The sequence below is a fragment of the Mycteria americana genome, chromosome 24 (assembly GCF_035582795.1).
Source record: "Mycteria americana isolate JAX WOST 10 ecotype Jacksonville Zoo and Gardens chromosome 24, USCA_MyAme_1.0, whole genome shotgun sequence".
In the NCBI taxonomy this organism is placed as follows: Eukaryota; Metazoa; Chordata; class Aves; order Ciconiiformes; family Ciconiidae; genus Mycteria; species Mycteria americana.
The window spans coordinates 5,587,707-5,610,442 of NC_134388.1; the positions used below are offsets into that span (position 1 = coordinate 5,587,707).

At 62.5% G+C, this 22,736-nt stretch overlaps 4 protein-coding genes across 11 annotated transcripts in view; all 4 read right to left on the minus strand.

Annotated features, from left to right (window-relative positions):
• Positions 1-1,136, minus strand: part of GNG7 (G protein subunit gamma 7) — an 81,130-nt gene extending 79,994 nt beyond the window's left edge. For 3 of the 4 annotated variants that reach the window (XM_075524408.1, XM_075524405.1, XM_075524403.1), the window contains exon 1: positions 1,009-1,136. The gene's annotated coding sequence lies outside the window, so the exon portion shown is untranslated. The remainder of the gene's footprint in view (positions 1-1,008) is intronic. The other variant, XM_075524412.1, reaches the window with a different exon arrangement.
• SGTA (small glutamine rich tetratricopeptide repeat co-chaperone alpha) overlaps positions 1-22,736 on the minus strand; it is a 71,430-nt gene that overhangs the window by 42,092 nt on the left and 6,602 nt on the right. The window contains exons 9-12 of one of the 4 annotated variants that reach the window (XR_012778746.1): positions 22,473-22,510; positions 21,334-21,444; positions 20,963-21,086; positions 19,402-20,641 (exon numbers count right to left, since the gene is read on the minus strand). Coding sequence is in view for 3 of the 4 variants with exons in the window: in XM_075524395.1 (XP_075380510.1) it covers positions 20,972-21,086; positions 21,334-21,444; positions 22,473-22,510 (264 nt within the window). In the remaining variant the exon portion in view is untranslated. Of the gene's footprint in view, positions 1-19,209; positions 20,642-20,962; positions 21,087-21,333; positions 21,445-22,472; positions 22,511-22,736 lie in introns of those variants that run through there. The other 3 variants (XM_075524395.1, XM_075524393.1, XM_075524396.1) reach the window with 3 other exon arrangements.
• Positions 5,939-9,597, minus strand: DIRAS1 (DIRAS family GTPase 1). The gene is made up of 2 exons (XM_075524220.1): positions 9,318-9,597; positions 5,939-6,562 (listed from the first exon to the last, which is right to left on the minus strand). Exon 2 carries the CDS (start codon positions 6,533-6,535, stop codon positions 5,939-5,941), a length of 597 nt encoding a protein of 198 aa, XP_075380335.1. The 5' UTR covers positions 6,536-6,562; positions 9,318-9,597.
• SLC39A3 (solute carrier family 39 member 3) lies at positions 11,548-19,054 on the minus strand. Of its 2 annotated transcripts, none has more exons than XM_075524397.1 (4): positions 18,639-19,054; positions 17,845-17,999; positions 15,356-15,704; positions 11,548-14,784 (listed from the first exon to the last, which is right to left on the minus strand). In XM_075524397.1, exons 3-4 carry the CDS (start codon positions 15,560-15,562, stop codon positions 14,044-14,046), a joined length of 948 nt encoding a protein of 315 aa, XP_075380512.1. In that variant the 5' UTR covers positions 15,563-15,704; positions 17,845-17,999; positions 18,639-19,054; the 3' UTR covers positions 11,548-14,043. The 2 variants fall into 2 exon arrangements, with proteins under 2 accessions (XP_075380512.1, XP_075380513.1); XM_075524398.1 differs by lacking the exon at positions 18,639-19,054 and adding an exon at positions 18,568-18,585.

Sequence of the window (22,736 nt, forward strand, 5' to 3'; positions counted from 1 at the left end):
CCCAAAAGCCCGAGACGCCCCTCGCTATCCCAGCCCCAGCCACACGCCCCGCTGCCCCCCACCTCCGTCACGACAGCCCCTTCCACCCAACGCCCTCCCGCTGCAGCTCACCCAAAGACCTCGGGGTCCCCCACCACGACAGAGCACAGCCCCTCTCTGCGTCCACCCCCAAACACACCCCCAGATCGCTTCCTCGCGCCGATCCTCGTGAGGAAATTATACCCCCCCGGCCCACCAGCACTCAGTGATCCCCATCAGATCCTCCCAGCTGCTCAGCCCTATCCTTCACCCCTCCACCACAAGCTCCGGCTCCCCCAGGGCCCTCCTTGCCCACCAAGGAGCCCCTTAACCCGCACCCCAGACCCCAGACCCCCCCACCCCGACCTGCCCAGGGGTTCCCCTTCTCCCAGCCCTGCACCCCAGGACTCCAGCACCCTCCTAATCCCCTCACTCCAGCCCAACTCCCCCCTCACCCCCCACACGATCCCCAGCACCCCCGGGGCCTCCCAACCCCTCTCCACCTCCGGGGCCAGCACCCTCCCGGGCCTCCAGCACCCCCCTCCACCTGCCCAGGCCCCCCTCGCTGCCAGCCCCAAACCCTCAGGGCCCCAGCACACCCACGGCCCCCTCGCTCTGGCACCTCCGACCCCAGCCCCCCTTTAGCCCCCTGCCCTGGGGCCCCCTCACCCCCAATTCCTTCACCTGCAGCCCCAGCCCCCCGCCCCCGGCCCCCTCAGGGGCCTCACCCCCATCCCCATCGCCCCCCTCGGCCCCACCGCCCCTCTCGCCCTGTCCGTGGCCCCCTCAGGACCCCCCCCGAGCTGCCCCGGGCACCCGCCGCCCAGCCCCGCCAGCCCCCCCAGGCCCCGCCGCCCGGGCCGCAGCGGGCCGCGAGGGGCCCCGGGCAGGGCCGGGGGCTCCGCCAGGCCGCGGCCTGCGCCGGCCGGCCTCGCCCGTTCGCCGGTGGCCGCCCCCCGCCCAGTCCCCGCGGCGCGGGCGGCTCCTCACCGGTCTCGGCGGGGCCGGGGCACCGAGGGGCGGAGGCGCGGAACCGCCGCCTCAGACACCAGCGCCGCCGCGCAACGCACCCTGCTGCCCAGCCCCGGCCGGGCGCGGGCAGGGCTGCCCCCGCCCCGCCGCCCGACTGGCAGCGCCGCCCGCCAATGGGCGCTGGCGCCGCGAGGCGCGCGGGGGGCGGTCCGGCGGGGAGGCGGGGCTAGGTGCGGCCGCCAGGTTCGGTTGCGACGGCGGCGCGGCGGGAGGGCGGTGAAGGGGCGGGGTCGGCTGCGGAGCGGCGGGGGTAGCGACCAATCAGCACGCGGGGCGGGGAAAGGGGCGGTCGCATGTAAATATGTCATTAATATTAATGAGCGGGGCGCCGCGGGGAGGGGATGCGCCGCGGCGGCACGTGGCGCCCGGGGCGCGAGGCACCGGGACCCCCCCGGGACCCCCCGGTCTGCTCCCCCCCCCCGGGGCCCTCGGTGCAGCCCGGCTGTGCCCCCGCGAGATCCCAGGGCACCCCCAAAAAATGGGGGTGCTGCGCTGCCCGCTGTCCCCGCAGCCCTGCCCAGCCCCACGGCGGGGAGCGCTGCAGGGGCCACGTCCCTGGGCGCCCCAGGCCATGGCGTTGTCCCCCACCACGCAGCACGGCCGCCCGGGTGGGCTCCAGCCGGCCTGCGGCGGGGCGCACGGCACGCGGAGCGTCACGGTGCTGCCGGGGCAGAGCCCGGCGGTGGCCGCTGGCCCCGGCCAGCCGGGGAGAGGAAGGGCCACAGGACGCCGCTGCCGCGTCCCTCCTGATGAATCTTGCTCTGAGTCACCCTGTTCTGTACACCTCCCCTTCCCTTTCCAGCGCGGGGGGGGCAGAGCCTCCGGCCGGCCTGGAAACCCCCTCCGCAACCCTGCTGTGGGACCTGGGGCACCCCAAACCCCCTGAGCCCCCGGGCAGAGCCTTTCCAGCCCGGGGGCTGCAGTGCCTGGCAGCCCGTGGGGTGGGGGCGAGAGGATGGGCCCGTGCCCCAGGGCAGAGCCCCCCACCCCACTGTCCTCCCTGGGTCCCCCCATGCTCCGGCCCTGGGTGCAGCAGCCCTGCGGCTGCTCTAACTTACGCCGGGAGGGGATGGGCTCTGCCCAGCCCTGCATGCCGGGGGGCTGCGGCCCCAATCCCCCCCCTGCCCCGGGCCCTGGCAGAGCCGCTCTCCCTCTGCAGCGAGGGGAAAATCCAGGGGGATGAATCAGCAGCAGGCGGGAGTCACGCTGGCAGCGCTGGGGGAGCAGGAAATCACGCTCGCTGGCCCAGCACGGCCATGAATCGAGGCTTTGATTCCCCCAGCTGCCACCGGCACGGGGTGAGCACAGCCGGCCGGGTCCCGGCGGTGCCTGGCTCCCGGCTGCAGCACTGGTGGGGTGAGGGGGGCCTGGTGTCCCCCACGAGAGTCACCGTGGGGGGACAGAGCCATGTCCCCGGGGCAGGAGGGGCAGAGGATGCTGCAGCTCTCGCTCCCCGGCAGCGCTTCCCAGCACATCCCAGTGCTGCGCTGGCGTGCGGCTGGGCCACACCAGCATGCACCGGTTGCAGCTCCAATCCCAGCACGAACTGAGATGGAGAAACGCTGGGTCCGGGCTGTCCCCGCCGGCTCCCCCCGCCCCGGGGGGGATGTGGCCCCGCTGCCGGGCACCCGCCAGCCCTCGCCAGCAGCTGTGCCGAGGTTGGGCTGAAAACCCCATAATCCTGTTAGTGGGAAGAAGGCTGATTTTCCCCCCTAATCCAGTTTGCTCCCATATGCCCTCGCCCGCGGTGTTATAAGCCACTTTGGCCGCAGCTGGAGCTGCACCGGGCACACGCTGGGGGAACGTGGGGAACCCCCCGGCTTTGGGTTGGCACCTCGAGGGGTGCAAGGGCCACGAGCGCTGCCGGGAGCCTCCCCCCACTGCCCTCCCTGGGGGGGGACACAGGGGCCGACGTCCCACACAGCCACCGGGTCCCAGCGTGATGCGTGGCGCCAAGAGCTGGTTTGGGTCCCAAACACTGGATTTGTGCTTTTAAGCATTTTTGTGGCCACGGGCTGCAGCGACGGCTCCTCAGCGGCTGGGGGAGCGACGGGAAACGGCTGCACCACGGCTCGTCCCACCGCTCGCTAATTAACGCTCAGGAACGGCTTGTTTAAAACCCCAGGCCCGGGGGAAGCGCCAGGCACCCTGCCAGGATCGTCCATCTCGGTCCTGCACCGGCTTGCACCGGCCTGCGCCGGCACCTGCAGGGCTCCCGGCTCTGGGTTGCGGGGGGCTCAGGGTGCCCCCGGCCCGGGTGGTCTGATGGCTGCTGGGTGCCAGGCTTGGGCACGGGGGGCTGCAGTGGCCAGAGCCACCCAGACCCTCCTGGGAGCAAGTGACCTTCTCTGAGAGCAAGAGCATCCCTAGGGACATCCCAGGGGACATCCTGGTGCTGTCCCACGCTGCAGCAGGACCGTGGGCCCCCAAAGAGCCGCTCCTGCTCCGTGATGACTCGACGGGCACGGGTCCCCATCTGCACTGGTCAGGGTGGGGGGACAGACGGGGGGGGCAGAGATGGGGGACAGGAGACCCGGGAATGCAGGGACAGAGATTTTCTGTCCCCAAGCTGGAGGCGTTGCAGAGCCGCTGTAAGCACTGGGGGGGTCTCAGCGCACGAGTCCTGAGTTTTGGCGTGACGGTGCCCAGGGCCGCCCCTCCAAATACCTGGGAGCCCCCCAGCCTTGCCTGGGCCTCCGCAGCCCCGGGGGGTCCTAGGGGGTCCCAGTGGGAGGGGACCGGCACCAAGCGTCCCCGCGCCCGCGTGTGCCCGTCCCGCTCTCCTGCCCTGGTGCCCACCGAAGGCCCCAGCTGCCCCCGGCCCACGGGAGGGACGTGGGGACGGGAGCGGTTCCCACGGCCGGTGCCAGCGAGCCGTGACATCCCTGCGGAGCTGTGACTGTCCCCACGGACCTCCGAGCGTCCCCATGGACCTGTGACTATCCCGGTGGAGCCGGGACCGTCCCACGGAGCCGTGACTGTCCCCAGGGAGCTGTGCCCGTCCCCACGGAGCCGGGGCCATCCCCGCGGAGCTGCGACCGTCCCCGCGGGCCGTGATGTCCCCCGGGAGCCACGACCATCCCCCGGCGCCGTGCCCTTGCCGGGGCCCTTGCAGCCTGCCGCAGCCCCGCTCCCCCCGCCGCCCCCCCGCCCGCGCCCGCGTGCCCACGCGGCTCCCGCGCCCGGGGAGCAGATGGTTTCCATGGCAACAGGCATGATGACGCACGCACCGCGCTCCCACCCCCTCCCCACGGGGACACCCGCCCGCGCTGGCAGCGAGGGGCGGGGGGCACCCACCGGCGGCGGGGGGGGGCTGCCGGGGCGCCCGGGCAGGCAGGAACACGCGTGTGCACGTGGCACGGCACGCGTGTGCGCAGGGTACGTGCGTGTGCGCGCACACGGCACGTGCGTGCGCGTTGGCACAGACGCTCGCACACGCGTGTGCGTGCTGGCGCACGCACCGTGCGCACAGCTGTGCACGCACAGGCACGGACACGCGTGGACATGCAGGCACACACACGCACGCACACGCACGCACACGCAGGCAGCCCCATGCCTCCTTTGGGCCCCTTGGGGCCGAGCCGTGGCCCCCCCGCGGCCCTGAGCCCCCGGGCGGGCGCTGCCCCGCGGGGAGGCCGGAGCGTTTCTCATCGCTTTATTGGAGGAAGACTATGTCTAGAGTAAAGGCTACATCGGAACGTCACCTTGTCCCCTGCGCGCTCGGGCTGTGTTGTAAAAAGCCGGGGGTGGGGGGAGCTGGGTGCAGCGCGGGGGCCCAGCCTGCCCGGGGACACCCCCTTGGGGACACCCCCGTGGGGACACCCCCGTGGGGACAGCCCCAAGGCCCCTGTGGAGGGGGAGCGGGGCCGGAGCCAGGGGACAAAACCCCGCTGGGACGAGGGGCTGGTGACAGCGCGGGGGCCCCGCTCCGGCCACGGGGGGAACAAGCAGGGCGGCAACCAGAGCTGGGGGGGGGGGGGGGGGGGGGGGAGCGGGGGTCCCCGGGGTGCGGGGCCAGGCCACCCCGCAGCAGGGACTCTGCGGGAGCGAGGGGACGCTGACCGCCGGCGGGGCACTGCGGCAGAGAGCAGCAGCGCCCATCACCGTGGCATCGCGGCCCAGCTGGGCTGTGGGGCTCATCCTGCGCGGGAAGGGGGGGCAGCTGGAGGGGGGGGGGGGCCCGTCTGGCCACGGGGCCGGGGGTCTCCCGCCGGAGCTCACCAGGATTGTGCTGGGTCAGGACCTCCCGCGGACCCGATGCTTTGTGCTTGGGCTGGCGGCTCCGGGCTGCGGCACCGGGACGGGGCTGGGGGCTCGGGGCTGCGGTGCCAGGACGGGGCTGGGGGCTCGGGGGCAGCGGGCACCGTGCGGGGGCTGCTCCCGCCCCGGGTCTCTGCCTGCGGGAGCAGAGCGCTATGGCATGGGGACGGGGGCGCGGGGAGGGCCTGGGCCGCGTGTGACTGTCCCCGAGGGTGACACCGACACCCCCATGTTGCACCGTCCTTCCCACCCATGAGGACCGACGTGGGCTGCCCCACCGGGGAAGGGACGGGGATGGGGACGGGGACTGGCCGGTGCCGTCGGTTGTGCTGCAGAGCGTGCGTGGGGGTGTGTGCGTCCGTGTGCTCCCCGGCGGCGCCCGGACACGTGTCCCCGGTCCCGTTGCGCCGGGCGCGGGGCGGTCGAGCATCCCTCGGCTCAGCGGGACACCCCATCTTCGCCCCCAGACCTGGGGCGAGCGCAGCCCGTGCCGCCGGTGCGCCGCGGCGTCCCCGCACAGTCACAGTGATGGCACGGAGGACAAGGGGACGGCCCCGCTGCGATGCCACGTCCAGTCGTGGGGAGGGAGAGGGAGGGACCGGGGGGGCGTGCGGGCCAGTCCGGGGCTCTACATGATGCTGCACTTCCCCTTGATTTTGTCTGTCCTCTTCTGCTTGCTGGAGCGCTTCCCGTCGATGGTGAGGCTCACGTTCCTCCTCTTCTCCAGGTTCAGCAGCTCCTGGAAGAGCTCCTTGACGTTGTAGTTCATCTTGGCCGAGGTCTCCATGAAGGCGCATTTCCACTCCTTGGCCACGGCCTCCCCCTCCCTGCTCTCCACCTCCCGCTGGGTCTCGTCGCACTTGTTGCCCACCAGCATGATGGGGATGCTCTCCACGCTGCCCTTGATCTGCACGATCTGCTGGTAGATGGGCTTCAGCTCCTCCAGGGACTGCTTGCTGGTGACGGAGAAGACCAGGATGAAGGCATGGCCCTTGGAGATGGAGAGACGCTGCATGGCCGGGAACTGGTGGCTGCCCGTGGTGTCGGTGATCTGCAGGGTGCAGACGCTCTTGTCGCAGCTGATGACCTGGCGGTAGGTGTCCTCGATGGTGGGGATGTAGGTGTCCCGGAAGGTCCCCTTCACAAAGCGCAGCACCAGTGAGCTCTTGCCCACGCCACCGGCACCGAACACCACCACCCGGTAGTCGTTGCTCTGCTCCGGCATCTTGCCCCGGAGATGCTGCTGCTGCTGCTGCAAGGGAGAGGGCAGGGGGAGGCGTCACGCCGGGAGCGGGGGCTTCGGGATGGAATCCCCGGGCACTGCGCTGCGGGGGGAATGGGGCAGCCCCCCCGGACCCTGGCTCACAGCCCCCTTTGAGACGCAGCCCCCCCTGCTCCGACCGGGCCAACGCAACTGGAGGGTCCCGGCCCCCTCCCCGTGCCCTTGAGATGCCCTTGCCGGACGGCCGGGGCAGGACGGCGCTTGCCGCCTGCCTGGGGTGCAGCAGCATTTGCTATTTTTACCAGCCGCCCGCTGCGGCCATATGGCCGAGCCGTGGCCACCGGCACAGCAGCTGTGGCCGAGGCTGCCGGGGCAGCCTGCGGTTGGGGGGAGCACACCAGGCACCCACGGGACCCCCGGAGTCCCCGGGCAGCAGGAGCAGCCCCGCGGGGCAGCCAGCAGCCCAGCGAGGACCCGGTGGCACCTGGAGCCTCCGACCGGCCCCTCCGGCTCTCCCACACGCAGCTGCTGTGGCTGCCAAGTATGGAGGTGCCATTTCGCGCACAGATCTCAGCGCCTGCCACGCTGCCCGGCACCCTGCCACCCCGCGCTGTGCCCTGCCACCCCCTGCCACCCTGTCCCACCCTGTGCCGTGCTGCCCCGTGGCATCCCTCTGCTCCGCTCCCACCCTGGGGACGCAGCGGGGAGCGGAGAGACGTGGGCACCGGGGCAGAGCGCGGCACGGCCGCGGGCTCGTGGCCTGTGGGGTCAGAGACCCCCGCAGCCGCCCCTCGCACTGCCAAACCTCGGTGCCTGCTCGCCGGGGGTGCACGGGCCCGGGCAAGGTCCCGGCTTGTGCCCCCCGTGAGTGATCCAGCCCCGGGGTGTGAAACGAGGGGGCACAGAGAGCCGCTGATGCTGAGCCCCAGGCTGAGCATCGCCTCGGCCAGGCCCTGCCTCAGTTTCCCTGCTGCAGCACAGGACCGGCAGCATCAGCTCTGCCCCATGAGGCGTCCCCGGCGCACGCAGGAGCATCACGGAGCCTTGGGGTCGTTAATCCTGCCGTGGGACGGGGTTCCCGAAGGCCCCTGCCACAGGCGACGAGCGGGGCGGGAAGGGGCCCCTGGGCGCTGCTCCGGGCAGATGCCAAGGGGGTCAGGTCTGTCCCCAGCCGGCTCCGCTCCCGTCACCTTCCACCTCATTTCAGGGACCAACAGGCCTGGAAGGGGGGGGACAGCAAAGCGCCTCGAGCAGCCCCGCGCTGGCCGCCGCCCTGGGCACCGCAGCCCCCTCATCCCCGGCTACCTCTGAGGGAACCAGCCCCTTCCCACGGCCGCTGCATCCCCACCCCGCGGCACCGGGGGGGTCTGGAGCCCGCAGGCAGCCCCAATACCCTGGCACGTCCCCAAACACCCGGGCGGGTGCTGGTGCCCGGAGAGCCAGGCGAGCAAGGGGTTGGGAGCCGGGGAGGGAGCCCGTCACCGCGGCCCCGGGCACAGGGCAGAAAAACGCCCCTCGGATCCCATCACGTCGGCAGCGTCACTGGCACACGGGGGCCGGGGACGGAGCAGGGGCCGTGGCAACATCAGACCTCGGCCGGGGCTGGTGATGGTCCTGCCTGTCCCACCTGTCTGCGGTGCAGCCCAAAGTGCCCCCGGCCTCGTGGCCATGGCGTGAGGTGCTGGGGCTGAGGGGCTGGGCCGGATGGGCCTTCATGGCACCCAGGGGTGCCCAAAGGCCCCGTGGCCTGTGCCCAGCAGCACCCCAACCCCAAAGAGCCCTCCGTGCCTGCGGGTCCGGACCACGGCCTCCCCTCGGCTCCCGGGGATGTGGCCACCCGCCAGCCGGGGGCACAGCCCAGGCCTGATCCTGCCGGGGGGCTCTGCAGCCCCCCAGCACCCCCCAGCACCCTCCCACTCGGACCCACAGTGCTGGGGGACACAAAGAGCAGGTGGGGGGTCTGGGGGTGGGGGTGGAGGGCAGGGGCAGGGCAGGGGCAGGGTGGAGGTGAAGGAGCAGGGGCAGGATGGGGGCTGGAGGGCTGGGGCTGGATGGAGATGGTGGGCAGGAGAAGGGGCAGGATGGAGGCGGAGGGGCAGGAGAAGGGGCAGGATGGAGGTGGAGGGGCAGGATGGAGGCGGAGGGGCAGGATGGAGGCAGAGGGGCAGGAGAAGGGGCAGGATGGAGGTGGAGGGGCAGGAGAAGGGGCAGGATGGAGGCGGAGGGGCAGGAGAAGGGGCAGGATGGAGGTGGAGGGGCAGGAGAAGGGGCAGGATGGAGGCGGAGGGGCAGGAGAAGGGGCAGGATGGAGGTAGAGGGGCAGGAGAAGGGGCAGGATGGAGGCGGAGGGGCAGGAGAAGGGGCAGGATGGAGGCGGAGGGGCAGGAGAAGGGGCAGGATGGAGGCGGAGGGGCAGGAGAAGGGGCAGGATGGAGGTGGAGGGGCAGGAGAAGGGGCAGGATGGAGGCGGAGGGGCAGGAGAAGGGGCAGGATGGAGGCGGAGGGGCAGGATGGAGGTGGAGGAGCAGAGGCAGGGCCGGGACGGAGGGGCTGGGGCAGGCGGGGGGCGGTGGGCAGGAGACGGGGCAGGGAAGGGGCCGGATGGAGGGGCAGGGGCAGGGACCAGGGTCCCACCGCCCCGGGCCGGGGTCCCGGCCCCGCTCCCCAGCCGTGCCCTGCCCTTGCCGGGGCCACCCCCGGTCCCCCCCGCCGGTGGCGGCTGCCCCGTCCCCGCTTCCCCCGGCTCCCCGCCGCGCCGGTCGCATTGCGGTGCCCGCCGCCTCACCGTGTCCTGCCCGGGATCCGCCCTTGGCTGCGGGCTGCGCGGCGGCCTCAGCGCATGGCCCGGCCCGGGGCGGTCCCGGCGCGGCGGCTCCGGTCCGCCCGGCGCGGCGGGGCTCGGCTCGGTGCGGCGGGGCCCGGCCCGGCGCGGCGCGGCTCGGCTCGGCGCGGTGCGGCGGGGCCGGCTCGGCTCGGCTCGGCACGGCACGGCTCGGTGCGGTGCGGCCGCCGCAGAGCCGATCCCGCCCCGCCGCCGGCCCCGCCCGCCGCGCCCGCCCCGCCCGGGGCCGCCGGACCCCCGGGCCCAGCCCCGAGCGGCTCCGGGACGGGGCGGCGGCAGCGGCGGGGCCGGGCGGGACGGGGCCGGACGGGATGGGGATGCACGGAGAGGGACGGACGGACGGGGATGGGGACACACGGGGATGGGGACAGGGACACACGGACAGGGACAGACAGACGGGGATGGGGACGCACAGGGATGGGGACAGGGACACACGGATGGGGACACACGGGGATGGGGACAGGAACACATGGACAGGAACAGATGGACGGGGATGGGGACACACGGACAGGGACGGATGGGGACGGGGACGCATGGACAGGGACAGACAGACAGACAGGGATGGGGACACATAAACAGGGATGGGGACAGACTGACAGGGATACACGGGGATGGGGATGCACCGACAGGGACAGACGGGGATGGGGACACACGGACAGGGACCACACATGGACACAGGCACAGGTGGGGACACGGACACTCATGAAGAGGAGCACGGATGCACAGACAGGGACGCACAGCCCAGGGACACCTGGATGGGGACAGAGACCCACAGATGGTGACGGGGGGACACAGGGACACACAGACAGGACAGACGGATGCCGACACCCTGAGCTGGCAGGGCGCAGGCAGCGGCAGGCTGCCGTAAGCCCCTGTGGCAGTTGGGGGTGGCCCAGACAGTGGGGTCCCGCTTTGGGGACACAGCTGCCTGTGCTGCCACCCTGTCACGCCAGCACAGGACCAGGAGCCCCGTACACCCCCACGCACGCGTGCGCACGGTGCCACCGCAGGGTCTCTGTCACCAACTGCAGTGTCCCCTCCCTGGGCGCCACGGCAGAGCGGGGGTCAGGAGCCCCAAAACCCCGGAGGGGCCCTGGCCGGGGGCAGAGCTGCTCCTCGCAGCAGCACCGGGGACACAACCCCCCTGTGAGGGGGCACACTAGGGGTCCTCGGGTGGCACCTGGGGGGGCTGTGGGACCCCCAGCCCGTTCCCCCGGTGCCAGCTGAGCCCTGCCACCACCGGCCGAGTGGGACTGGGGCCTGAGCAGCTTAGTGGTACAGGCTCAAGGGGTGACCGTCCCCAGTGAGGCCACGCCGCGGAGGGTCCTGCAGCCGGAGGAAAGCCATCTCTGCCCCACCGCCGGCACGGGGGACGGGGGGCTGGAGCTTGAGGCGACCGCAGGGAGTTGGAAGGTCCCTGCCAAGGTCGGGGTCTGCCGGCGCTGGGGACCGCGGCCGGGGGCTGCCAGGCCCGGCTGCGTGACTCACGCTCACTCCTGAGCGGCAGCAATTAAAATCCGCAGCTGCTATTAATAGCTGCTGGCGGAGGAGCGGGGCCATGGCAGCACCCACGCGGCTGTCAACACTCATCCCATTGAGAAGCGTTGCTGGGCCCAGCGGGAGTAGTGGGGGGGCCACGGCCACCGCTCCCCCAGGCCCCCGTGGGGGACACCAGCCTTCCCCCTTGGGGACAGGGCCCGGGCCGGCAGCCGCAGTCCCCTCCCGCTGAAAAGCCACGCTGCCAGAGGCCCCCCATGCCTGCAGTCCCCCGCAGCGTTATTAGCTGGACAGCTACTACTCGTTAGAGGAAATGAATGAGTTTCCTTGATCATTTTAGGTGCGGCTCCTCCTCCGTTTCATTCAGTCCCCAGCTCCCCGCCAAGCGTTACACAACGGGGACGCTGCACACGCAGGGCTGAAGCAGCAGGCTGCGGCGTGGGAGAAGGGGGGACTGGAGGGTCCCGCTCCCCACGCTGGGTGTAGCTCTGTGGGCAGCCGGCCGGCAGCCCCACGCTGCCGCCCACCCGGTCCCCTCGGCGGGGTTTGCCTCCCAGGGGGGGGCTCAGCCCACCGAGGGGACGTGCACGTGCGCCTGCCGCGTGATCCGGGCACCGAGCAGCCAGCGGAGCGACGGGGGACTTCAAATAAACAAGTGACACAAAGGGGAGAAGGCCAGAGCCTTTATTGGGAGCAGCAGATCAGGCTCGGCCTGGAGCCCTGCGCTCTGCTGCTCACAGGTGAATAAACCCCCCCAGGCCTCGGGGAGCCCCCCTGCCCCCGGCGAGATGGGAAGAGGGGTGACAGCTCAGCATCTCACAGCGCTTCATGACCCCCCTCCTTGCTCCCCCGGCCAGCCCCGATCCCAGACTCCACCAGAAGAAGAAAGGGTGTAAAATGGAGGCTCCAGCCCGTTCCCCCCCCGTCACGCTGCCTACAGCCACAGGGACCGCAGGGGGGGATCCCTGATCCCTGCTCATGTTAGCGGATCCCTAAGGATCTTTTGGGCACTGGTTAATAAATCTCCTCCCAGCAGCAGCTTGTCTTTAGTACATCAGCCCCTGGAGTGGAGATGAGGCTGGGTGGGAGGAAGGATGAGGAAGATGAGACGGGGCACTAGGATACACCATGACCTCGGGCCCTGCCTTCACCACGTTTGTGTCTGCCCAGATATGGCGGGGGGGGGGGGAACCCCTACAAGAAAAGCACTAGCTGCAGAACCAAGAGGCAGAGGCAGGAACCCAGGGGCCATGCCCGAGAAGGGACACACGACGCCGAGCTCCCCACCACAGAATCACACCTCACCTCTCCCCCCTCGTCCCACCTGCCCAGGACAACCACCAGCACGGAGAAACACCCGATGGGAGCGATGCTGCCCTGGACGAGCCGCCTGCGAGAAGTGAAATAACACACAGAGGTTTACCACGTGGAGGCAAATTACATTCTCATCAGGCCCTGCTAATTTGTGTCATCTGAGGCCTAAAATAACCCTCCCTCCCCCCTTCCACTCCAGGTTTTTCAAAGCAAGATTAATTGACTTCAGTATGTTGCGGCAATTAAAATAGGGAGCACCAGGAACTGTCAGATGATCCTCATCAGCCTCCATATGCTGCAGCTGGGCCAACCACTGGCTCCAAGATGCTGCTTCACAGTCTCACCCATCCTTCTTCCCGCTTGGATCACCATAACGGGGACTGCGCCACGGCTAAGCCCGCTCTACATCGTTATAATTCCATCAGCACTTCCAAAAGCTTTGCTCTGCCTGCGGAAGCTGCCGCAGAAGCGAAGGATACGGCTAATTAAAATGCATCCCCCGCGAGAGGCCGGTGAGAAGCACGGCTGCGGTACCCTGCCAGGCTGCAGAGCGGGAGCTGCTGTCCTGTCTTAGGGGAGGGCAGGTTCCCAGCTCCAGCCTCTGATCCGAGCTCCTTGCCTAGGAGGGCAAAGCCGAAGGATCACGATGGGATCCGCGGCACGCTGGGCTTCCCTGGGGGCTGCGCTCTGGAGACACAGGGAGATCTGCTCGTGCGCAGTCAGATCGTGAGTGCCTCTAATCAGCCCTTCCACAACCTCATAAACCCCCAGGGAAGAGATTTCTCTCCTTTGAAAACACCGACAAAACGCCCTGCGAAGCCTCTGTAGCGCAGCTCTCGCTCACACATCAGTACGGCCACGTGAGCCTGCTGCCAGCGAGAGCAGAGGCTCCGCGAGCAGCCCTGAAGACGTTTGATGGTGACTGCTAAACCCGTTTCACTGCAGACCATTTAAACACAAGCACTTGCCCTAAAATATTAATGCTGGAAATCGCTGCCGCCCGTTTTGTATGAACTAATGGATCCTGGGCTCCGCGAGCGCTGCGGAAGGGCCTTCAGCCAGGGACACCAGGATTTTCAAACGATACATTACCACACTGCTGGAGGTTTTCTTTAGGGAATGCTCAATATATGGATGAGAATGCAGAGAATGAAGCATGGGATGGGGCACGGCCTGGCCTCGTTTCTTCTGTTAATCACTCAGAAACAAAAGCTCCCTGAGCCACTTGTGGGTTAAAATGGAAGCTCTGCTCAGGGGGAGCCGTGGCACCAGGCACACCGAGCGGCCCCAGAAGGGATGCTATTTTTGGCAGCTATTACAACCAGGTTTTGCTCAAAACTAAGCTAGCAAAAGCAGCTTAGTGCAGCTGTGCAATCCCTGATCCCACCTGCTTTTGACTTTATTTCTGTTATTGTTTCTCACCTTCTCAGAGCCTGAGAGTGAAGGAAACAGACTCTCAGCCACAGTTTCGGCAACGGGTGTGAGGGGAAGGAGGGAGGGGGCTGGCTAGGCAGATTAACAGGAAACCACACGCTTGACGAGCTCTTTGCAGGCAGCCTTAGAACCAGATTCTTAATGTTTGCGTCAACTAATCTCCGCACAAGCTGCTGCACCCACAGATCCAACGGGCAGGGACAATACCTTGTGACACCTACACTGGGACACTCCTCATTTTTATCTCCCTCTGAGCACACAGGAAGAAATTCTCCTTCTTCAGGTCAATACGGAAATACCACCTGGACCGTGATGTTTCACTTGGCCGTCGAGCTTCAGTGTCCCCCTTGGCTGAAGAGGAGGCTCATCTCCGGTGCCGTTCACAAGGGAAGGAGGTGAGGTTTGCTTCCCATCGCTCTCGTGCTCACCACTTGAAGAAGACCAGCCCAGCCAGAGCCGTGTAGCCCAGCACCAGGAAGAGAACCTTCAAGAGACGGTCGTTCTTGTCTTCCAATTCCTTCGCAAGGATCTCAAAGAAGGTGATGAACAAGAAAGTGCCCCCCGCAATGCCTTGCAGGAGCAGGGAAGTAATGTTGCTGGCCGCATTTTGGGTGCTCTCAATCCCCATCCCAATGCTAATGCCCAGAGGAATCATCAGGCTCACCGTGACAGCCATCTTCACAGCATCCTTCAGTGGCAACGAGGTCTTGGCCATGCTGATGCCCAATGCCACCGCGACCAGCGTCTCATGAATGGCAACTCCGAGGAACAAGCTCATGACTTTGCCGCCCTCCTCCTGCAAGCCCAGGGCCAGTCCTTCGAAGATGGAGTGTGTACACAAAGCAAACACCAGCCCGATGAGCCGTAAGGGGCTGGAGCGGGAGAGCTCCTGGATATTCAGGCCGTGGCTGTGGGAGTGGTGACCGTGTTCACTGTACAACGTGCGTCCTCGGGAAGATGCGATGAAGGGACTCTCGTATTCAGAGTCGCTCCCGACATCTGAACCAGCGTTGAAGGTCTCTAAGTCAATAAAAGAGGGCTTTTCCTTCTGGAAGGTCAAGATGAGCTGTTCCACAAAGACCGTCACAAAGAAGCCAACCATCATGATGGTCTCAGCCACCGGGTAGTCCGTGGTCACGTTCCCCTGCCTGAGAACTTCACTGAGCTGGAACGAAGCAAACAATCCACAGTGAACCAATCACCTTTGTCCCTCTAAAGGGAAATATTCCTATTGTGTTCACACAACTCTAAATGGACGCTAAATTGATCCATGATGCTTGAATACCCTTGTACACAGGCCTCGGTGTAAGAGACAGGGAACCCGCTTCCCTTCCAGCGGAAGGTTAGTGGCTGTCTGAAACTGTTTTAAACGCACACTAAATGGCAGGAGTTTGAGCGTCACACCCCAGGCGATGCTCAGCTTCCTTCTGCATCAACAAAATGTCCGGTTACTCCACCCGGACAGTCAGCAGTAGCCGAATGGGAGGCGGGCGCAGCTCGCCCTCCTGATCTGAAACACCAGGCACAGCACAGCCGTTTCTGAGGAGGCTTTGTGGGCCGCTCTGACAAGACGCAGACCCTTCACCCCCATTTCCACAGGGGCAGAGGTCTGGTGGCCTGGGCTCCTGCAGGGAAGGAGAGGGGAGGGTGGTTCCCCCCGCGCAGGGGTCCCTAACGTACTCAGTGGCACAGGTTCATTAAAATTGCTCGTAAGCAAGAGGCTCGTAAGCAGTTACCTTTTCTCTCACGGCAGGCAGCAAGGTATTGAAGCAGGTGGCCAGGAAGACCCCTCCTCCAAAAGAATTGCAGAGGGCAAGAACCTTCTTGGAGCGATGAGCTTTCTCGTAATCAGCCTCAATTATCTTGACAGGGAGAAGGGACCCAGCCAGCATGAGGACACAGATGCCCAGCAGACACAGCACTTTGGTGACCACGATCTTCATCGTGCTTCCTGGTCAACGTTCCCTGCCAAGGGCCCCGCGGATGGCAGATGGTGGGGGTCCCTCCGGCCGCTGTTAGTGTGGGTACATTGGCAGGCGACGGCACAGACAGACCTCAAGGGAAAGGTGCTCCTGGGCTCAGTACCTGTGGACGGGAATAAAAGGTGAGAGATTTTCCTACATAAGCGTATACTGTGCAGAACAGCACCTTGCATCCCAAAGCGCATGCCAGCCTCTGTATAGGAATCACCTCAACTCCCCACTTAAGGAATCACCTTAACTCCCCAGAGGCAACGGGTGGAGATGACAGGGGCAGCACCTCACACGCAATGGGGCAGAGGAGCAGCAGAGAAGAGAAAATTTAACTGCGGCAACCAGTAACTTAAAAAACCTTGGAAGAATTGTACTGGCCACGCAGAACTGGCACAGCCTCAGTTTTTAGAGGCTTCATTTGAAACACCTACACAGTGACAGACACAAAACACTCGATCTCGCAATAAGATCCACCCAAGTTCAACCAAAGGATCAAGTGTTTGGTTTTTAACCATGACAAGTCGATATGGGCTTGAGCTGGTGGCTTTTTATCAACCAGAAATGAACTCGAAGATCTCCGACGTTCACATGGGGTTTTTTGTACTGCCCTTGAAACTAGACTATTGGATTCATTCCTGCTCAGTTTCCTGAGCCACCGTCGCCATCTCGCTAGGGTGGGTCGCAGCCTCTACAGTTGGTTGTTTGCTCTGTACCAGCAGTCAGTGGAAGTTTCAATGGCTGATCGATACACACGTCTCTAAAGGGAAACCCTACGGAGAAATTCACTGCAAGGTTCTCTATTGTCCGTAGGGTGTAACAAAAGAGGAAGCAGAGGTTGTTTCATACAAGAGAAAAATGCAAGATTGGAGTTGCCTAGGTCACAAAAATTGACTCAATCTGAAATGTAAAAGCACCTCCCTTCAGGTTACACGCAGCGGCAGTGAAATTTGTTTTCCTAAAATCATTTTACAAAATAACAATGTTAAATCTATTTATAAAAATACATAAACATGAACAGGTCCCTCTACTGCTGCTCGTTCTTGCAGCAGCACAGCCAACACCTCGGAGGATTTCACTTACCGCTTGCATCGAATTGACTTGTAAAGTCAAATCAATGACACCTCGAGAAGGTTCTCTTGCAGGTCAGCCAGGTAAGGGCTGCCAGACAGCCCTGAGCGCTGACGAGACGCTGCAGCGTGTATCGGGGTAATGAACTAACACAGAACACTTCCAGCCACGCTGACACCCACACCCCGTGATGGACAAGGTAAATAATTGGATACCTGCTTGTTGGAGCGGCAAATTAATTTTAATACAAAAGATTCCTGAGGCTAAAGTCTCCCTTGAGGGCTGACAGTATTAATCACTATCACCATTCCTGTGCAGTGGGCTGCATAAATGGTGCTTTTAATAAAAGGAAAGTGGGAGACTGAACGACTCTGGACTTGGTAAGGGAGTTTAAAGCCTTTTTCCAAGTTTGCAGTTCAAGCAGGAGTGAACAGAGAGGTCATGGCGGTCAGGCCATCTGCAGCAGGTCTGGTTCTCAGCCGGGTATCCATGGGAAGCCATGTTCATCAGAAGAAAACCCTGCGCAGATGACACTGATTGACTCACTCCCCGGTGAACCCAGCAGACGAGCCAGGTCTGAACAAGTCCAGAGCCTGAAATCTCGGTGTACGTTGTCAGGGCTTCCGCAGCAGGCAGCCTGTCACTGCGGCTGACGAGCAGGCTCCCTCTCCAGAGACGTTGACTCCAGGACTGCCAACGCTCGTCAGCACTGTGCTGACACAGCTAACGAGTCACGCCGCCTTTGTAAAGCACGCGCTGCAGTTTCAGCGTCAACAGAACGACAAGGATTTCACCTCACATGGTGACAGCGTGTTGTTATGCCAAGCTTCTCAAACAAAAACGATGTTCGCAACAACGCCCTGGGATCACAGATCACGAGAGCTTGCGACTGCACCTGCTGCGTTAGGCAGGCAGACGGCTCCAGGACAGAGGAGAGGAGGAAAAACCTCCTTTTCCAGAATTCACACCTCCTCTGGAACACGCGTAGCTTCCGCTCAAAAATTCAGAAACCCCCTAACCTAATTTTTTTTTCTTTCTTTTCTTTTTTTAACCCAGCAACAGCGCCCAACAAAGCATCAAGCCTCAAGCTGCCGACAGCAGGTGGAGCAGCCGCCCTTCAGTGCCCCCTGACCTGGGGCGGAAAGCAGCTTAGTGAAAAACGACGCGGTAAGTACAAGAAATACCTTGTGTTTCTCCTCGCCTGCTCTTTCCGACAGCCCAGAGTTCAGGAACCGCCAATGTCTGGATTATTTCATCAGCCTGAAAACTTCTGTAATAAAGAATTAACTCAGGACAGGTACGCTTGGCTTAGTGGCTATTAGATAAAGCGGACAGCCCTCTGTGGAAGGAAAAAAAAAAAAAAAAAAGGGTTTCCTTATGGGTGATCCTTTAAATCCCAGTTTTTCTGTTAAAAACACACACTCACGATGCCCCCAACACACCGAAGACAGAATAATGCTGAAACCAGGCTGGATTCCCCCAGAGCCACGCTGGTCCCAGCACCTCCCCACGCCTGAAGCCACCTGAAATCATCCTGGTCACCCTGGAGAAGGGGGTGCTGGGTGGGGGGGCTCCTCCCAGGCCGCCAGAGCAGGCCTAAGCCTGCCTGAGCACCCCAAAAGGGTGCGGAGATGGGGAGGGGGGACACACGACTACAAGGGTTGCTGGGAGAGGGTGGTCGGCAGCTCGGCCGGAGCTTGCTTCAGCCGGGGAGCGGGGCGTCCCTCACAGCTGGGGACGGGGCCCAGCCTGGAGCCCCGCTCTCCCGTGGGGACGGGGGCCCTGTCACCCCGCACCCTAAAACCCCGCCACCGACCCCCCCCAGCCCCCAGTTACCTCCGCAACAGCCCCCCAGCCCCGGCGTTCCCCCCCTAACGCCTCCCGGCCCCCCCCAGCCCCACCATTACCTCACGAAACCGCCGCCACCCCCGGTTACCCCGGCAACGGCCCCCTCCCCTCGGCCCCCCCCCCCGCTCACGCGCCGGCTCCCGCTCGCGCCCCGTCCAGGCAGCCCCCCGCAACGGCGCCCGCCCACGACGCCCTCCCATTGGCCGCGGCGGGAAGGCCGACTGCCCATTGGCCGCGAGAGCCGCCCATCAGCCCCCCCCCCCCGCCCTGCGGGAGGCCTCTCCTAGCGCCCGCCTCGGCATGGCGGGGCGCCGCCGAGTAGCGCCCGCGGGAAACGCGGACCGTGGCGGCGGGTTCCGGGGCAGCACCGGCCCCGCAGAGCTGTCCGGGGCTGCCGGTGCTGAGCGGGGCGGGCTGGGGCCGCCACCGGGAGAAGAGCGGGGTCCAGGGTCACCCTGGAGCTGGCCCCACGGGGGAAGGAAACCCACAGCCAAGGAAGAGCATCCCCTACCCCCCTCCCCTATTCCTGCAGGTTTTCAGCTGCTTTTAGTTGAAGAAACATGTAAATTGGGTTAAAATAGCACAAACTGCAAAAAACCTGAAGAATCCCTTTTCTGAATGCTGAAGAATCCTTAAAGGTCTTGTTTCAGTCATGGGGGCAAGAGGGATAACAAAGAAAGTGTCCAAATATTTTATTCTTCACAAGTTACATTAACCACATATTACTTTATGGAGCATTTACAAGTCTTTTTTTTCTTGATATTAATCTTCAGCTCTACCTGCTCACTCACCCCCCCAGCTCTCCTGAGAGGGCGTTGTCCATCTCGCACCACCCCACCTTCAGAGCCGATGCTCTTTGCCCAGCAGTCAGGCCCTGAACACGCCTTCCCCACCACAATCCAGTAACTACTTCAAAAACAATTGCGAGGTCGATATAAAAGGCTCTGGCCTCAACTAGTGACTGCGAGGGGAAGCGGCCAGAGCTTTCTGTTCACCCAAGGAAGGACACGGGTAACTCCAGAGGGGTGGAAAGCTGCAGGTCGCTCCAGTGGGCTACAGGAGCTTTTTTTACCCCTTCATCTCACACGCTGTACGCCGAGGAGTCACCGCTCCTTGCCAACCCCCCCCATTGACCCAGCAGCCACTTGATTTCTTACTAGCCAAGCAGTATTTTTATTCCTTCTGCTCTCCGCTCAGGCACCCTCTGTTCCTACCCTCCGCACAGTCAACCAGGCTGATTACTTACATGCATAAAAGATTAAAAAAGCAGAAGAAAAAAACCAACCCCTTTTAAAACACCAAACACATCATATCTTTCTTACTGTCCACCTGACTAGTTCACAGATTGGATTATTCCAACAACATAGCCATAATTACTAAACACTAGACAAATTTTGTCAGGATTGGGAAAGGACCCCAAGAAGTGTACCTGGAAACACTCACTGAAGGAGCAGTTGCACATGGGCATGTTCTACCTGGCCAGTCCCAACCCCCCCGACACATTTACACTAACCTTTGAGAGGCGACCACCAACCTCCCGTGTATTAACAAGGCTGGCAATGTTGCTACAGACCTGAATGAGAAACGCAGTGAATCTAATCAACAGAAACCCTGTTCCTGGAGGCAAGAAGATCCCCGTCATCTCCAGAGTGTTCAAACACTATCGTCTCGTAACTGGCAGGAAGATTAAACGGGGCAGGACAGGGGTTAGGTAGGACTTGAACACTTCTTTGAAGTGGCACGTGGGCAGGAAAGTGAAGACATCCTGTAGTGAAGAGTGCATCGTTCTTCAAAAACGGGTTAAAAAATTCCCATGTAGCAAAGAACATAGAAATGTAACAGTGTAGTTAATTTTCTGAGTTTCTTTAGAAAGACTGTTGATGCTGGTTTGTGTTCAGCTTGCTGGATCTTCCAGAAGAAAAAAAAAAGACTAATGGAAAGGCTGAGGGGGAGGAGCAGGGACGAAGACTAGGGAAAGAAAGCGTGAATCTGTCTTTAACATGCAGGTCATATAAAGTATTTTGTTTTTCCATTATTTTTTTTCCCCCTCTTGGACACTTCCAACTCAAGAAATGGCAACACGCACATGGCTTCCAGTTTTTAAAGCAAAGAACATAGTTCCCACGGACTGTGCTGCAGAGACAGGAAGACAAGACATTTGCAAATTCAATCTTTAAGAAAATAAAATGTCCCTTTAACCACCGTGAACACTAGATAGAGAAACTCGTTTGTCAGTCACACAAGGTGTGAGGCAAGTTCTTATTCACCACTCCTCAGGGCTGAGCCTTGCACCTGCGGCACAGCGCTAGCAGCACTGATGCAGAGAACCCAGTCTGTACGGAGGGGAGACACACCAAATTGCTAAATTAAGGCACAAGACAGATATCGCAGCCAAATACATAAATTCCCACTCAGCTGGCCACAGTACAGCAGCACTCCTGGCCACAGCCTCACCTGGAGCGCTCATTCCTGCTGATCTTCGTTACTGGCACTTGGAGTTCGACTCCTAATCTGGCTTCGTAGCTGCTCTATTAATTCAGGATTCTGCTGCTGCATCTGCTGAGCAAACTGCTGGCCCCTGAAGGAGAACAAGCGACAGTCCCGTTAGCATGCTCACACACACACACAAACACGGCCTGGTGCTAGGAAATCTACAGCTGATTGTCAAAACTCTAACAAGTAGTTCACACCACCAAAAGAGGCAGTACTTCACCCAACACCGAAGCCTTCCTCAACTGTTAAATTGAAGTCTCACTTCTGGTCAGAAAACCCCCAAAATCCATTTACTGACCAAGGCAACGGGAAACACGCAGCTCACTACTCACGCTTGTATGAGGCTGGCGAGATCATTCGTGGAGGGGCTGGTGCCTGCTGCTCCCATGGGGTTGTGGCCACCAGAAATCATCCCAGACATGCTGTGGAAATAACTGTCATTGCTCAGAGGAAGAAGAAAACCACAGAAATGGTTTGGTTTACGCTGGGAGGGGAGTGTCAGCGTAACGGGAGCACCTTCCCACACAGATTATGAAGTTATCTGCAAGGGAATCTTCTGCAACAACTTTTTGTACATTAACTGCAGAAGAGTAACTGTAACATTAAACTGCACAATATGTAGAAATATTTATAATAGTGTCAGTTAGCGTATTCCCAGAGATTCCCCCTTTTGTGTGCAAGCCCTGTGTGATGTTTATTTAATTAAAACACTGCCCTTCCTCACACAAGCTATTTGCTTGCTCTGCATCAAACGATATCTACCGACAGGACAGCCTAAACACCGATTCACTCATGGTGAACTGCCCAGAATACACCACGGCTACACAGCCCCTTCCTCTGGAAGTCCTCAGGCTCCATCTGGCACAGAACCTCAGCTGGCAACAGCAGCGGAAGGAGCAGGCGGAAGCAAATGGTGGTTTACATCCAGCCCTTTACCCAAGTTATCTCATATGGTAATCAAAGGATGAGCTCCAGAAGGTCTCTAACTCACTGCCTACCTGTGCTCTGAAAGGGTGGTCAAGAGATGTATACACCTTATTAACTTTATGACTTTATATTATCTAAGCATCTCACAAACATGGGGAATTGATCCCCATAACCCTGTAGCACAAAGAATGGAAATATTCTCATTCTAGCCAAGATAGAGCTGTGAAATCCTGTCTCCAGGTCACATAAATACTGTGCAGCAGGGCCAAACTGACCCCAAGCTTCCCAAACCCAATTCCAGTGCCATGATCTATCCTATCTACCTTCTTGCAAACATTTATACTAAGATCCCCCTTCAGCACAGTTCAGAATACTCAAAATACACACTAGCTCAGGCAACTGGCCTGTTTCAAGTCTGCCCTCCATACTTCTGGCCCAAGCACCCTCCCACTCCCACCAGTTCAGGCCTACTGCAAATGCCAAACACACACAGAGCCTCAAGTGAGTGATTCAAAGAGGAAATACAAGATGGGATCCAACTTACAGCTGTTGTACTTGTGGATTGTTCATTAGGTTAGATGCCTATTTAAAGAGGGGAGAAAAAAATGACACCCTATTTAGTCACAAATGACTGGGTAGATATGCAAATGTTGTGCCATTCAACTACAGACAAAGTGAAGGCAGAAATACTTGGAAACAGATCAATAGGACAAAAATAGCCAAGAGAAGCACAGTGCAACACACAAAACAAGGCTGGTAATGCAGAACAGGCACCCTTTCCGCATCCAGCGTATCACAAGGAGAAGCC

Bases quoted from the DNA above. Each gene is read 5' to 3' on its own strand.
- DIRAS1 (XM_075524220.1), bottom strand. From the start codon at position 6,535: ATGCCGGAGCAGAGCAACGACTACCGGGTGGTGGTGTTCGGTGCCGGT.
- SLC39A3 (XM_075524397.1), bottom strand. From the start codon at position 15,562: ATGAAGATCGTGGTCACCAAAGTGCTGTGTCTGCTGGGCATCTGTGTC. The intron at 14,785-15,355 runs GTAACTGCTTAC...GCTTCGTTCCAG, and splicing joins TGCCTGCCGTGAGAGAAAAG to CTCAGTGAAGTTCTCAGGCA.